The sequence below is a fragment of the Arachis hypogaea genome, chromosome 4 (genome assembly GCF_003086295.3).
Source record: "Arachis hypogaea cultivar Tifrunner chromosome 4, arahy.Tifrunner.gnm2.J5K5, whole genome shotgun sequence".
In the NCBI taxonomy this organism is placed as follows: domain Eukaryota; kingdom Viridiplantae; phylum Streptophyta; class Magnoliopsida; order Fabales; family Fabaceae; genus Arachis; species Arachis hypogaea.
Window position 1 is genome coordinate 37546451 of NC_092039.1, and position 16918 is coordinate 37563368.

General features: G+C 31.2%; 1 protein-coding gene across 2 annotated transcripts; it reads left to right on the forward strand.

Annotated features, from left to right (window-relative positions):
• Positions 1–5526: 5526 nt before the first annotated feature.
• On the forward strand, positions 5527–16285 carry LOC112796678 (cytochrome c6, chloroplastic). Of its 2 annotated transcripts, XM_025839249.3 has the most exons (7): positions 5624–6030; positions 6179–6314; positions 14960–15057; positions 15157–15188; positions 15285–15348; positions 15420–15528; positions 16078–16285. In XM_025839249.3, the coding sequence occupies exons 1-7, from the start codon at positions 5971–5973 to the stop codon at positions 16089–16091; spliced, it is 513 nt and encodes a 170-aa protein (XP_025695034.1). In that variant the 5' UTR covers positions 5624–5970; the 3' UTR covers positions 16092–16285. The 2 variants fall into 2 exon arrangements, with proteins under 2 accessions (XP_025695033.1, XP_025695034.1); XM_025839248.3 differs by lacking the exon at positions 16078–16285 and having other exon boundaries at positions 5527–6030; positions 15420–15710.
• Positions 16286–16918: the final 633 nt, after the last annotated feature.

A 16918-nucleotide genomic window follows, 5' to 3' on the forward strand; every position in this document is an offset into this window, starting at 1 on the left:
CCATGCGGATCTTGTGGTTTTCAGATGCAGGACGTGATGTTTCCCGCTGATGCATGCTGGAGACTTCTATACTTGCGAAGATCCTTTGTTCTCGGGGCTATGTTTTGGTTTATATGTTTTGCTTAGATACTTTTATCTCCATTAAATAATACAAACTGTGATGACTCCTCTTATGGGAGATTTTGGAGAATAGGTTTTATGTATTTGTGTCCCTTTGGGTTTCCTTTGGGGTTTTCCTTATTTTTATCATATGTATATATTGCTATGCTCGGACCGGTTATCTTCGCAGCCGGATCTTGAGTCTTGATATTCCTGTTTTTGACACTCCTTTGTATATATATAATCACGCGTTGGTTATCCTTGTTAGTTACGTTATCGATCGGAGTGTTGCGCTTTCGAGTTGCGATTTTTTTGTTTACCCCTTTGTCTACAAAGGCTCCTAGTTATAATCAATTATTCATACTACTATACATACTAATTTTTATTTTAGAGGTCGTAATACCTTGCCATCTCTGAATTATGATTTAAGCATAAGACTGTGTATGGTGGGGTGTTACAGGTAAGATGCAGGGGAATTGTCCACCTGCTCCGGGTATGAGTTGAGACTCCGAGTAAGTCGCAGTGGCACTGTCCACTTGCTTTGGAGATGAGTTGAGACTCCGGGTAAGATGCAGTGGTGTTATCCACATGCTCCAGGTAAGAGTCGAGACTCCAAGTAAGATGTAGTGGTGTTATCCACATGCTCTGGATAAGAGTTTGAGACTTCGGGTAAGAGGCAAGGGTTGAGTTCTATCGCCGCTTACTCCAGGTCGAGAATTGTAACACAGCCTGGGTAAGAGGCAAGGGTGAGGTTGTCTCTTTGCTCTATGTACACAAGTAAAATGCAAGGGTTGTGGTTTGGTCCCACTTGCTCCGTGTTTGGTGTTCTATCTAGGGTTAGCTGTTGGACATGTCAGGTTTGGCTATATAACTGACAGATGAGACCCATCGATTGTAGGATAGGTATACATCATGTGCATTTGTATGTTTTGCTTGAGTGTGCATTGTTTTGGTTTGCTTAACTGCTTAACTCTGCTTATCTGCTACTTGTTCTACTTGGTGTAACTGCTATCTATACTTGTACTTTCCTTGTCAGTTTTGTATGTGTTTGCAATTGAGAGATCCCTCATGCCGGCGGAGGTGACACTGAGCTTGGTTCCACCGGTAATTCAGAGGGTTGAAGGAGATAGAAAGTGAAATGTTAGGTTAAAGTTAGATTAGAACTTGAATACCTTAAATAGTTTTACGTATAGTTGGATCTTAAGTTTAAATCTGAGTGTCGAAGTTCTAGAATTACCTCTGGGTTTTCTGAACCTTTTATATTAATTAGGCAGGCACCTTTACCTTGCTGAGAACCCCCAGTTCTCATTCCATACATATATTATTATTTTTCAGATGCAGGTTGAGAGGCTTCTCATTGAGGATACTGGAGACCTTCTTGAAGTGAAGAACTATATTTTAGGATAAAAATTTAGTTTCTACTTGAATATATATTGGTACATAGGTTTTCTCCGCTCCTTGTATTTTGTATTTTGTCTCTTTTAGAGGCTGACTTAGAGAAACAGGTGTTGTGTTATGTTTTGGGACACTTTTGGGATGTATATGTATGTATTTACACTCCAGCCGGCCTTAACTTCGTAGGTCGTGTCTAGAGTTTGATATTGTATCTTTTTGGAATTATGTTCTATATATGTATAGTTTATCCTTCCTTTCAATCTTGCATATTCGTTTTAAGCTTATCCATACGAGTGCGATGCGACTTCTGTTACTCTTTTGTTTAACTTCTTTTTCAAGGCTCCTAGTTACAATTTCTTCCAACTATATTATATAAGTATTTTTATTTTTAGAGATCGTAATACCTTACTACCTCTATTTTACAACTTAAGCATAAAATTCTAAGTGGTAGGGTGGACACTCTCACCCTAAACTATGCTCACACTCTCAACAATGGAGGTCAGGCCTGCACCCTCATCAATGCTGCCTTCATTGCCTCCCCGTTAGCCTCCCTTCCGCCTCGTCGTAGCTCGCACCCGTGTCAATCACCGTCGACCTTTGTGCTCGTCTGCGTCGTCCTTGTCTATCTCTTCTCTAGTCAACGTCATTTGTTGCTGCTCCGCCATTACCCTCTTAAAGCCTCGATTTCTTCCTCTATCGGGCCGCCTCCAATCTTGCCTCTAGCTGTGCTACCTCACGCCACGATTTGTCCCTCCATCGAGCTCATCCTTGGTCGCCTCCAGCCCTTATTTCTCCCCCAAGCCTTGCTCGCCTCTATTAGGTACATGACTCTTTTTTTCAATTTTGAGTTTTGAGAACACATTTTGTTGATAATTTTCCAACTTCTGCATTGTGAAAATGCGGAAGGTTGTTCTTGTTTTGTTGTTGTTTTATTTTTTTTTTAATTTTATCTAATTGTTCAATTTTGTTGTGTTCTTAGCTTCTTTATTGTTATGAGTACTACGTCTACATAGTGAGTCTATGATCTGTATTTAAAGTGAATTAGTGAAATTTGATCAATTCTTGTAATTTATTTTGGTGGAGTTTTGAAAAATTTTGGTTTTAATGATTTGGCTGTGATATTTAATTTTGCAATTGAGTGAGTGTGCCAGTTATCAAGTTTGATATTTGTGTGCAGAATCAAAATTTAAGGCTTCTTGAGAAATTTGGTGGTATTGGTTGAGTTTCTTTAAATTTTTGTTACTTGAATTTGCTGTGTTAATTATCATATTAATAGTTTGGAATTTGAAAACTTTGTGGCATGATGCTAATGGTTTCTTTGTGCTATTTGCTATACTGAACTTTGATTTGTTGCTTTGTTTTGTGTTGTGCCGACAAAAATTGTGCTAAAGTTTTGATAATCCTGGTTAATCTTAGAAAATTTTATTACTCTTTATTAAAGATGTGCTAAAATCTTGTTAGATTGGTCAGTAAAGATTCAATATATGCTAACAGCTCATGAATTGGCCTCTTAAATCTCTTAAATCTCTTAGATCTTCTAGTTGCCATAAGAATTTTATGTTGTTTGAATTTGATTTTTTGATGTTCTTTCACTCTTTAGCCCTTGATTTATGTAATTAGCATTTAATACAATTCTGTAATTTTTGTTAATTTGTTGAATTTCTGCTGTGATATTGAACTGACTTGTTGAATATTTATTATTTTAAATCTTTTCCAAATAGAAATGGCATCGAGTCAAGTTAATGCAAGTGAAAATATGATTCCTAATAATAAATATAGTAATACGGAAGCTTGTGAAATTCAAGAAGATTTTTCGATAAATGAAGAATAGGATGATTATTTAATAACTTATTTAGACTTTAGTTAAATAATTGTTTGTTACAGTAGTTTAACTGCTTTATTTACTACAATTTATTTTAATGTCGAATAAACTTGCCCGCTATAAATTTGTGTTTTGATTTGTGATTGAGCTGTAAATTTAAATTTTGAGTTGTGACTTTTGACTTGTGAATTTGTGTCCTCAGAATCCTAAAAAAATTTTATTTTTAATATTTTACGAGTTATGTTTACGTTCCGTCTTACCTCTTAAGAAATTACTAAAACTTTGAATTTTGTTAGTTTAGAAATTATTAAATTTAAATATTTAAAATTATATAGTGAATTTACAAAGAAATTTAAAAAAATTAAAAGTTTAAGTTTACCGGTGGTAAATCCGCTGGTATCTATTAATTTAATTATTAAAAATAATTAACATATTACTATCGAATTTATCAGGAGAAAATCCGACAATAACAACCTCCATAATTAAATTTATATTTGCCGCATTACCGGCGGATGAAAAAATCTGCCAGTAAATTCACCGCATTATCGTTGGATTTATTCTGCCACTAAATCCGAAAGTAAATCCAACAATATCCGCGACGTTTTTGTAGTGATATGCTGCATACTTGCTTCGTCAATGATCGGCATAATATCAAATTATATTAGACCACCAAATACTATAACGGATTCTAGTATAGAATATTGCTCACTCTCTTTAAAATATCATTCTCTTGCTTTGACAGAAACCATTCCGTAGCTCTACAAATGTCATGGTGCATGAAATCACAAACGAAAATGAATTCTCACATGCAAAGTTCACCCTCTCATGAATATTTCCTATAATTTTAATGTTGTAATACACCAGTATATTTGTGGTACCTTCTATCACACTACCAATACACTCAAACAATTCTCTTCGCAATAAAATGGTATCGAATTTTACCTTATATAGAAAGAGCACCCAACACGCAAGTCACATGTGCAATATGCTCCCTACGTATTGGCCAAGATGTCACCACATGTCTAACACATATCCCATATGTTGACTCAGTATGCGTCACTTGCATGTTGCCCTTACCTTGACTGCAACATCCACCCATTTGCAATTATATTATATTTTCCTATTTCGAACAAAATACTAACATTTTTTTTATATAGCAAAAAAATCAGCCGTCTTTAGAAGAGCAACTAATTCACTTATATATACTAATCAAATCTGTAATCATGAAATGTTTGTCACCATCCATTAGGGGTGTGCATGGGTCGAGTGAAATCGAATTTGATGTGACCCAAATCCGACCTGAAAATATATACCGGACCTATTTATTAGACCCGAACCCGGTCCTAAACCTGACGAAACCTATACACTTTCGGGTTACGATTATACCGAGTGAAAACCGAACCGTTAACATTATATTACCTTGATATCTTCTATAAGCTAGTATGTGAAAATATCCAAATTTTCAAGAACTCCAACCATTATTTGACATGGTAAAATTCACTTAGAAAAATATAATAAGAACCAACTCTTCTCTAAAATTAAAGCATAACCATAATCAATACTAATATTGTCTAATAACACCAAATATTTAAATCAATACACATAACACAATATTATGCATTAGTCTAAAATCTTATACATTTTAAACATAAAAACATTAACTAATAGTCTTATAATAACTAATAATACAAAATATTAAGGTTTACAATACTTAAATTCTATATAAGAATAGCCATCATTGATCACTAATAACACAAAATATTAACTGTGTATGATGATTGGGCCACCGGACCGAGTTCGGGTGACTCGAGCCATGACCCGGACCCGATCCAAAATAATGACCGAATTTATTTTTAAAATTTTTATCCGACTCTAAACCTGATAAAATCACACCAAAAAAAATTTCTAAAATATTCGAATTTTCGAGTAGGGCCGGACCTGCACACACCTACCGTACCATCCATTCCGTGCAGTGAATTGTTATGACATATTTTTTAACAGTTATATGCTCAAATGTGACTAGATACAAAGTAATTAACTTGATCTGATTCACTTTAGACGTTAATAAATTCATCTTTAGAATATGTTGTATTAAAAAACATGAATTATGTTTCGAAATTAATTTTAATATTTAAACTTTTTGGTGGACAATTAACTTTTTTTTTCAATTTGATGGATTTTAATTGACAGTATAAACAAGTTATCCATTTAGATTATCAATAACTTTAGATTATGAAAAATAATTATTTTTGTTGTTTATCTAATTTTTTTACACATATATGAAAATATAATTTTAGAGGAATTTTCCATTCATGTCAAATCGAACACTTTTTTTATTTTTGTTTTTTCTTTTTATTTATAAAACCTTGGAACATAATTTTTCAAGTTTTGAAATCGTTTCCTATTTACAGAAAAGAAATCAATTAATTTTCCCACTCTTTTGATCATATAACCATTCCAAATTTTTAACCACCACAGACAAAAATTTATTTTATTTTATATCTAGTATTTAGATGTGTGCATTGATACCTCATCATTGTTGTAGTGTACAACATACATTTCAGTATTTCACATCTCCCTTGAGTTTTAGCTATATGTATATATACTTATATTTTCCGCTTTCACATTCACTTTAGAACAAAAGAAGCAGCAACATGGAGCTTACCGGCATGATATCATGTTGCATTGATTACACTAGAATCCTCTCCACTAAGGTAATTAACTAATTAATTATACTCCTGTTATTCTCTCCGCCTGTCTCTTATCATCATGTGTGTTTATGAATCATAATCTTATAACCAACTAGAAGAGACTAGAATATGTAAGAAGGGTTAATGACATGTATGATGATATTGATTAAAGGATAATGTGAAGAAAGAAGAGAATTACATTCCTGGAAAGGTCAAGAATGGGGAAGTGAAGTTCTACAAGCTTAAGAGATTGGCTCCTCCAATTGTGGCTGCTCTTCTTGCCTTATCTCCTATCTCATCTCCCCAAGGTGACGTGTCAATCAATCCCACTGCCGCTCTTCTTATGCCTGGAATTACTGTAATGCCCCTGCTATATTTCTCTAAATTGCTGCTATATTGATAGATATATATTATTTTAAATAATTTTATTTAAATTTAAAAATTAAAAGATAATGAAAAAATTATATAATAATTTAATTATCTTTTATTTGTATTTACTTTTTTAATGATCAAATTTTTATATTAGTATTTTTAAGTGAAATAGTATTTTGAATTTGTTTTATTTAATAGTTTGTGGGTGGGTGTTGACGAAATTGCATGGACTATCCATTTTGTCACTTTTAATTCTGCATTATTAATTAAATATTATTTAAATATATTTTTTTTATCAAATTTAAAAAAAATTAAAATTTATTTTTAATATTTAATTTGTTTTAATTTTGTTTCTAGTATTTTAAATAAATTTCAACATTAAAATTCATTTTTCAGTAATCATGTGAAGTCAAACGTGAGATTAAAAGTTGAGGTGTGAAAGTAGTTCAGTAACGTCAACGATGAAGAGTAGAGTAGTACGGTAGGGATGGAAAATAGTACACTAAAATTTGAATTTTTTAAATTTTAGATTATTTAATAGAGTAAAGTATAATTTTTTTATTTTTTATTTTTGTTTTATTTATAAAATAAGTAATTAAAAATTATATTTTATTTTATAAAATAAAATTTAAAAGATATAAATTTATGTTGAAATGAGGAGTTGAGAAAGAAGTGTGATGATAATGGTAATAATAAAGTTAAAGATGAGAGGTTTTAAAAATATACTTTTTAAGATAGTAAGTGAAAACATTACTTACTAGTTAAATTGCCTATTATCTTCTATATATATATATGAGGAGTTGAGAAAGAAGTGTGATGATAATGATAATAATAAAGTTAAAGATGAGAGGTTTTAAAAATATACTTTTTAAGATAGTAAGTGAAATATATATATATATATATATATATATATATATATATATATATATATATATATTATATGGATGTGAGTGTGTGTCTGTATGTATGTGATAGATAAATTTTTGGTAAATTATTATTCAATCATCTTTTAAATAAAGAGCAAGTTATTTTTTATAATAAATTTAATAATTATTAGTTAAAATTAATTATACCATCAAAATAATTAATATTAATTTTTAATTTAATATAAGTTTTGATAACTAAATTAATTAATTACAATAAAACTATTTAAACTTTATATTTATAAAATCATATAATTTTTATATCAATTTTATTAATAATTATAAAATTTATTATTATTCAATAACATTTTATCAATTTTTTATTTTAAATTTGTAATTTGGTTTTTTTATTTTTTTATTTGTTCTTTTTAATTTTTTATTTTTTTGTATTGTTAGATCTAATTAATATATATGTAGTTAAAAAAATTATAAAATAAGATTTTTTTGTAATTCTTGTAATTTACAAAAAATATTTAATATATTTAATTAGTTTAATTAATTGTCAAAACTTGTGAACCAGCTTCATATCTTCAGATTTCACTCTCTTCTACTCACATTTTACACTCCTCTACATAACTAACTTGCTAACATATATAGAGTTAACAGTAGTGCTACGTTACCAATTTTTTATCTGTCAAAATCTGCCAACTTGAGTTGGGCTGGACATGAAGCCCATCTACTAAATAAAGCCACATCTAAGTTAATCATGGTTTAATCCTAATTTATCACGTGTTGGTAATAGTTGGCAGACTCTCTCTTGGTAACGTATACTTTTCCTAGAGTTAATTATTTAGACAGTTATTTTTTTGTTAGCAGTTGGATAATTAGTTAGTGGCATTCACACTATATATAACTAAACTTGTAACATTAACAATTTGAGATTTACTAATCAAGTTTTCAGTCTCTACAATTCACATCAAGAATTCAGAGTTCAGAAGCTCTCTTCTCTTGTTCTTGAATGTTCAACATTCATCCCTTGTTGCTCACAACTAGAACCAATTTATCACATGGAGCAAGGTTGAAGAACTTGAACTGTTGGTGAAGAGTTAGTGAATCCATCTTTCATCGATTTCTAATCGATTTCTCTCTCCTTTTCCAATCATAGTGAATTTTACTTTTCTTGATTCGATTTGATCATCCGTTCGATTTCTTGCACTCGAGAAATCCTTATCAAGAAATCTTTTCTCCTCCAATTTCTTTGCCTTGAAGAAGTCTCGATCAATGGCTAACCATCCTACAAATCCAATTCCCGAAGCAACAATTTTCGAAATCGATCTTCACACCCTAGCTAATCTTGTCAATCAAATAAATCATACTCAATCTCCAAGAACTCATGCCTCTTCTTCGATTGTAGATCCAACGAGTCCTTATTATCTAGATCCTTGTGAAAGTCCTGGTTCACCGCTAATTTTCATAGTTTTAAGCTCAAACAACTATCATAGTTGGGAGAGGGCCATGCTGTATGCACTAAGCTTAAAGAACAAGCTCAAGTTCGTGAATGGAAGCATCAGCAAACCATAATCAACAGATCTTTTGTTTGATGTGTGGGAACGATGCAATGAATTCATCATCTTCTGGATCACTCTCTCACTTAGCTCAGATATAGCACAAAGCGTGATGTGGCACAATGTCGCCTCGGATCTGTGAAAAGATTTAAAACACGGGTATTTTTCAGGGTGATGTATTCATGGTAGCAGGATTAAGAAGAGATGTTCACTTTTAGGCAAGGTAATCTAAACATGACCGATTAGTTCACAAGGCTGAAAAGAATTTGGAAAGAGTTAGAGAACTTTAGGTCTCTACCTGATTGCATACATTGCAAGAATGGGAACTGCACTTGTGGAACTGTTATGAGAGGATACAGAGATGAGACCTACATAGTTCGTTTCCTCAGAGGCTTAAACGAACAATATGCGACAGTAAAGTCGCAAATAATGCTGATGCAGCTTTTACCAAGAATTGAACAAGCCTTTTCACTGCTTTTGCAACAAGAAAGACAATTCCAGTGTAGTGAACCATTAATTGACAACAAGACCCTGATAAGTAGCGCTGCTCCATATCAACCCTCAACACAAGTAGAAAAGGGTCGAGGCAAGGGAGGAAAAACTGCTGGTAGAGAAAGAGGATGAACAAAAGTTTGTACTTATTGTGGCAAAACTGACCATCTAATCGACACATGTTATTAAAAGCATGGTTTATCTCCTCATCTCAAACAAGAAAGCGGTGCAATCAATAATGCTATCACTGATGATGAGAATTTTGCAAGAATCAGTGATGACCAGCTAGTAGAAGACAGTAGTACAGAATTGGAATTTATAAGGGAACAGAAGCATGCTTTGCTAGCTCTCTTGAAGCAGCCATTTCTAGATACACACAAACCTCAAAATGCCATAAACCAACTTGTCACATTTCCCTCTCATCAAGGTATTGCCTATGCCATGTCCATTTCAATTTTTAGACCCAGCTCCTAGGTCATTGACTCAAAAGCAACCGATCATGTAGCATACTGTTTAGAGCCTTTTCACTCATTACATAAAATAGAACCCATACTTGTTAGAATGCAAAATGGAACTAACACTATAACTTCAACAGTTAGGACTATAATTTTCTCTAAAACCTTTTTTCTCACAAAGATCTTGGACATTCTAAGTTTCAAGTTTAATCTTATATCAATTTCTAAAATGACTAACTTTCTCAAATATGAATTTTTCTCTGATGAAAAATGTTGCAAGATCCAGGACTGCCTTTCATCAAAGATGATTGGTGTAGCTGAGTAAAGGAGGGGACTTTATGCATTTAAAGACCTAAAACCTATAAGGAACTTTCAACTAAAATTAGCAATTGCAGCAGCATCTTTCATATCACAAACACAACATCTTAGCAATAGTAATAAGATGCATGACAATAAGAATAGAAGTGCATCAAACTTGTGGCATCTTAGACTAGGAAACTTACCAAATGACAAAATTCTTGTATTGCAACAAAGCTACAACTTCATTAATAAATCTGATCTTTGTACTATTTCTTGTGAGTCTTGTCATTATGCTAATCAAAAATGTTTTCCATTTCCAATAAGCATGTCTATATTAGAAGAAATATTTGATCTAATACACATAGACATTTGGGGGCCAATTAATATTAACTCTATTGCTGGACACAAATATTTTTTTACAATAGTGGAAGACAAAAACAGATTTTGTTGGCTATTTTTCATGAAACATAAATCAGAAGCTGCCACACTGCTAAAAGATTTTGTTCAATTAGTTCAAACTCAGTTTAACAAAACTATTAAACAAGTTAGATCGGATAATGGAGCTGAGTTCAAACTAACTGAATTTTATGCAATAAAAAGTATTATACACCAAAATACATGTGTTGAAATCCCTCAACAAAATGGCATAGTTGAGAGAAAACACCAACACATTTTAACAGTGATTAGAGCAATTATATTTCATGCAAACTTACTAAAAAAACTATGGCATTATGCAGTTGATCATGCCATATATATCATCAATAGACTTTCCAGCAATGTTTTGAAAAATAATTCCCCTTATGAAATTTTTCACAACAAACTACCTGACATACACAATTTCAAGATTTGTGGATGTTTAGCATATGCTGCAACCATTCATGCTAATAGAAAGAAGCTCGATTCGAGAGCTAAAAAATGCATTTTCTTAGACTACAAACAAGGAGTAAAAGGGTACATTTTATATGATCTAACTTCTAAAGAAATTTTTTTTAAGAAATGTAGTTTTCTATGAGAACACTCTACCTTTGTGCAACACACAGAATTTAGAATTCTTCCAAAAGTGCCATACATCACCTGCACAATTCTCAGACCCTTTCCTTTTTGATACCACATACACACAAAACACAAATAATTTGAATAACACCATTCCTTTTAATGCATCATCAACACAATCTGCATCTCAATATTACAACACCACAAATTTAGATATAGCACCACAAGACCAAATGGCCAATTCACTACAAATTAGTACATCAAATATACCATACAATCAACAAGATGTTGCTGCACCTCACATTCCTCAAAATGCTAGCCCAATTGTTGAAAGACCTCTCAGAGAAAGAAAATGCCCCTCCTACTTAAAGGATTGTTATTGTTTTCTAACTACTAGCTCAACTACATCACCAACTTCATGTAGGTACCCTTTTTCTCATGTTCTATGCTATCATAGTCTATCAAAAAGAAAAGAAAATTCTCCATTGCCTTGATCACCAACACAGACCCCAAAACTTATGAAGAGGTTGTGATGTATCCCTGTTGACAAAAGGTTATCAAAGCAGAACTTGCTGATCTTGATGAAAACCGAACCTAGTCACTCACTACTTTACCAGCTAGCAAGCATGCAATCGGCTACATAATGATTCACCCAATTTTCAGGCCAAGAATATGTTGACATCTTTAGTCCAGTAGTAAAAATGAACACATTGAGGATTTTTCTAGCCATTACAACCGCCAAAGACTGGTTCGTCCAGCAGTTGGATGTGAACACAACATTTTTACATGGAGATCTTGAAGAGGAAGTCTACATTAAATCAAATCCTGTCTTGAACGTGTCTAATCCGAAGCTGGTATGTAAATTAGAGAAGTCACTCTATGGCTTAAAGCAAGCCAGCAGATAGTGAAACTCAAAATTAGCTTACACTTTGGTCAACTTTAGCTACACTTAGTCAAAACATGATTATAGTTTGTTCATAAAGGTTGCTGGTTCTGGATTCAAAGCTGTGATAATCTATGTCGATGATGTGGTACTTGTTTAAAACTACATCAGAGAAATCATAGCTTTGAAGCAACATCTTCATGACCTCTTCAAAGTTAAAGACATTGGAGAATTAAAGATCTTTTCGGCTTTGAATTTGATCGAAGCAAGAGAAAAATAGCAATGTATCAAAAAATATTGTCTAGACCTACTGGAAGAACATGGCAAAAACATGGATTACACTTCTCATCTCTCTAAAGAATCTGGAGACCCAATGCTAAATGCTAGTAAATACAGAAGACTGCTAGAAAGACTCTTATACCTAACCAATACAAGATCCGAAATTAGCTTTACCATTGGAAAGCTAAGTCAGTTTCTTGAGTACCACACTAGTAAACACTTTCAAGCCACTCAAACAGCCCTGAAATATCTGAAATCATCTCCTGCCCAGGGTCTTTTATTCAAAATCGAATCAGATTTACAACTCACCGGCTTCTCAGATAGTAACTGGGCCACCTGCCTTGACACAATATTCGGCTATTGTTTTTTTTTTTTGGGTACTACGCTAATTACTTGGAAGAGTAAGAAACTGGTTACCGGTACTCGCTCTTCTACTAAAGTCGAGTATAGAGCCTTGGCTGCCTCAACATGTGAAGCTCAACGGATCATCTTCATCCTTCAAGATCTCCAAATTCCAATCCTCAGACCAACAGCTATCTATTGTGATAGTCAATCTGCATTGCACATTGCGACCAATCCGGTGTTCCACGAACGTACCAAACATATAGAAACTGTCAGCTATATAGTACGCGATAAGGCTCAAGCACAAGTTATCAAGTTCCTTCCCATCTCCACATTACACCAAACTGCCGATATCTTCACTAAAGTCCTCTCCCCTACACCCCTCTCTTCTTCTCACTCCAAGCTTGGCTTATATGACCTTTATAAGCCCAACCTTGAGAGGAGGGGAGGTGTGAACCAGCTTCATACCATCAGATTTCACCCTTTTCTACTCACATTTCACACTGCTCTACATAACTAATTTGCTGACATATATAGAATTAATTAAAGAGTTATTTTTCTGTTAGCAGTAAGATAGTTAGTTAGTGGCATTTACACTATATATATAGCTAAACTTGTAATATCAACAATTTAAGATTCACTAATCGAATTTTCAGTCTCTGCAATTCACGTCAAGAATTTGGAATTCAAAAACTCTCTTCTCTTATTCTTAAATGTTCAGTGTTCATCCCTTGTTGCTCAAAGTTCGAACCGATTTATCACAAAACTCAAGTTAAATTAAGAATTAATGTTAACCATAATAACATAATTTATTTCATTCAATAGTTATTAGACATGTTATAAGAGATAACTTATCCTTTATTTGAGAGAGAATTGAATAGAATTTACCTAAATTTTTTGGGTTTATATAAAATATATACAGCTTTTTGTGTTAATCCTGTAAAATTTATCTTTTGGTTTTAGTTTAATAAACTTCAAAATGTTTGCGTTTGATTTTACATTGTTAATTTATTCTGTTAAACATACTGACATAATAAATTAAAATATTGACTTAACAAAACGTGTTATATCAGTATTTAATCTATCAAGCCAACACTTAACACATCAAACCAGAGACAAATAAAAACTTATTAGACTCTAAATAAAAAAGTTACTTAAATCAAGATTTCATGTTGATAATTTATTTTGTCAAATATTAACGTGACAAGTTAAATATTAACATAACAAATTGAAATATTAATATGATAAGACATAATCGTATTCCGTCATCATTTAACCCACCACGTCAGCACTTATCACATTAAACCGGAAACAAATGGAGACCTTTTAAATTTTAGACTCACTACAAGAAAATAGAGTTATTTTGACATTTTATTTTTTAATATCATAATTAAATGTCAAAATTAATATATATTTTTGACAAATATCACAAATGTCAAATTTTCTATATTTTCTTGACGAAAAATTTGACCGTAGAAAATTACTCCTCAATTTTGACACTCATTTGTTTTCAATTTATTTTACTATTTTTTTTCTTTTTTGGGCTCTGTTAATTTTGACATCACACTGTTCTCAGTTTAGGATAGTTTCAAGATCACATCTCATTTTTTGTTAAAATTTTTTGTCAAAATTTTTTGTCGAGAATATTTTATAGTCCATAAGTGTCAAAATAAATAGTATTTTTGACAATTAATAAGTATCACAGAAAATATGTTCTCAAAATTTTCTAATAAATTATTTTTGACAGCCAATATTTATCAAAATAAGATTTAAATTTTTTTCACAATCGCTTATATGTTAAAAATACTATTTTTGACAAAACTTTTATTAACATATTTTCATAGTTAAAATAATGTCAAAATTTGTTTTTTTGACAAATTTTAATTTTCTTTTACACATTATAACCCTAAAAAATAATCTATATTGTTGTAGTGACTATAACTATAAATTTATTTACGTCAACTCAAACATAAAATTTCTTAGCTAAAATATAAAATATTTATTATTTTTACTGATTTCACATTTATTATTATTATTATTAGATAAATATAATTTATAAAAAGATTAGTTAACCCAGGTATTTATTAAGAGTAACTAATAAACTAGTTGATATTTTTTTTACAGCTAGTATAATTATTAATAGTTATGTAAATGCTATTTTTAGATGCATTCTGATATAACTACTAACTGTATTGGTTGCAAAAAAAAAATATCAACTAATCTAATAACTACTTTTAATAGGATTACAAAAATATTTAATAACAAAATAATTAATAAATATTAAATAAGATAAATTCTGTCTATTTTTTTTCTAGTAGTATTAACGATAGTATTAATACAAATAAAAGAGAAAAGTTTACCATTGCAATAATTGGAGCTAGCTTCTCTGAGATTCTTTTGGTTGTACAGTTTCAAGTGCGCAAACCTTAGAAATTCAGAGAGGAGCCACATTGTTTCAACAATCTTGTATTGGATGCCATGATGCAGGTGGTAACGTAATACAACCAGTAAGCATAATCTTCTATCATATAATTAATTATGCATGACATCGCATCTTCTATGTCGTAGCTAAATTTTATTCTTTTCATTTTCTTTTTCCCTTTCAGGGGGCAACTCTATTTACAAAGGATTTACAGAGGTAACTGCCACAACACAGCAACCTAAGTCCATGTAGAAAACTTGAGAATTTTGTTTAAGTATGTTTGAAGTAATCCAAATATTAATGCTACCACAGGAATGGAGTTGATACAGAAGAAGCAATCTACCGTGTAACATATTATGGCAAAGGAAGAATGCCAGTAAGTTATCTCGGGTATGTAACATTTGAGTGACTCATTTTGTATTATTATATATTTATATTATCGTGTAGGGGTTTGGAAAAGAATGCAAGCCACGCGGGCAGTGCACATTTGGAGCTCGTTTGGAAGACCAAGATATCAAAGTATTGGCTCAGTTTGTTAAGTCACAGGCAGATCAAGGTTGGCCAACTATCCAAAAATAATCACTACATTTAGGCTTATTTTTGCCCTATGCAATGCTTACAAGATACATCAGAGGATTGGAGAATACTATATTAGATTTTGTTCGAGTCTAGTGTTTTTTTTTTTTCATTTTTTAATTACTGACATTTTTCTTTTAAGAATTTGATCTTCGATTTTCATATTTGAGTTTTGGTTTTATTTTTTTATTTTTTTTGACAAGACATTTCATTTTATTCAAGAAAAATCAAGATATAAGATAATAAGGCAAAGGTTAGGCCGCGGCCAAATAGGTGAAATAATATTTAGTAGATTGATTAATTCGAGTTTTTCCCCTTGTTTTTGTTGCATACACTATACGTTACGACTTAGCTAAGGCTCAAATCCAAGACCTTTATACCGGAAAGGGAGACAAATATCGATAATCTGAGAGAATTTGTTTTCTCTTAAATGATTTGTCTTTTCGTTTTTTGTTTTTTTGGCATCAATGATCTGCTTTTATTAATTAATTTTTTCTTTTTCTTTGCATGGGCCTATTTCTTGGGTAAGTTGAATCACTATGAGGAGCGAAAAGTGCCATTTAATGACCCAAGAAAAAAGAGAGTTGCCCATTATTGTACACACACAGTTTGCTCTATCTTCTTTGTAATATGTAATTTGAACATCATATCAGTTCCTAAGGTCCGCAAAAAACAAGAGGAATATATCAGTTCCTTAAAATAATTCATATAAGTATCGAATTTTTTTGATCCATTTACATGCAACTTCCATTCTCTGTAAATATAACTAAATCCACCAAATTTTAAAGTTTTATAAGACATAACAATATGTATATATAAAATATTTTTTAGATAAATTATAATAATATTTTAATATTTTATTAATATTAAAATATAAATTAATTTATTAATTATTTTTAATATCTTATTGTAATTATATAAAATATTTAAAATATTTTTTATTTTAATAAATAAAAATATATATTATTATTAAATTTATTTTAATAATACATGTTAAAAATAAAATTAGACATACTGATATGTGATAATATTTAGATGTATCTAAATATGTTTAAAAAATTTTTTATTTTTTATTAAGACATGATTCGATACAATAAATACATGTGTCGAATGAATGTTGATAAATATCGTATCTAAAATATATCCGATACGCGAATACGACTAAAGTATTCGTGTTTTATAGACTAAATCATTTTTCTCTTCATAGTTCATACCATATAATGAATTCATACATACACTAATATCCATTAAGTAATGTATAAAAATATGGTACGATGAAACTAATTTACATTTTTAGTGCATATTTATTATAACAATATTACATGATCAATAAAATATATTATTTTTAACAAATATTTGGCTCATTCTAA

Excerpts from the sequence above, each read along its gene's own strand:
- LOC112796678 (XM_025839248.3), top strand. The coding sequence starts at position 5,971 with ATGGAGCTTACCGGCATGATATCATGTTGCATTGATTACACTAGAATC. Across the intron at positions 6,031-6,178 it reads CTAGAATCCTCTCCACTAAG|GATAATGTGAAGAAAGAAGA; the intron begins GTAATTAACTAA and ends TATTGATTAAAG. Across the intron at positions 15,058-15,156 it reads GTGGTAACGTAATACAACCA|GGGGCAACTCTATTTACAAA; the intron begins GTAAGCATAATC and ends TTTCCCTTTCAG.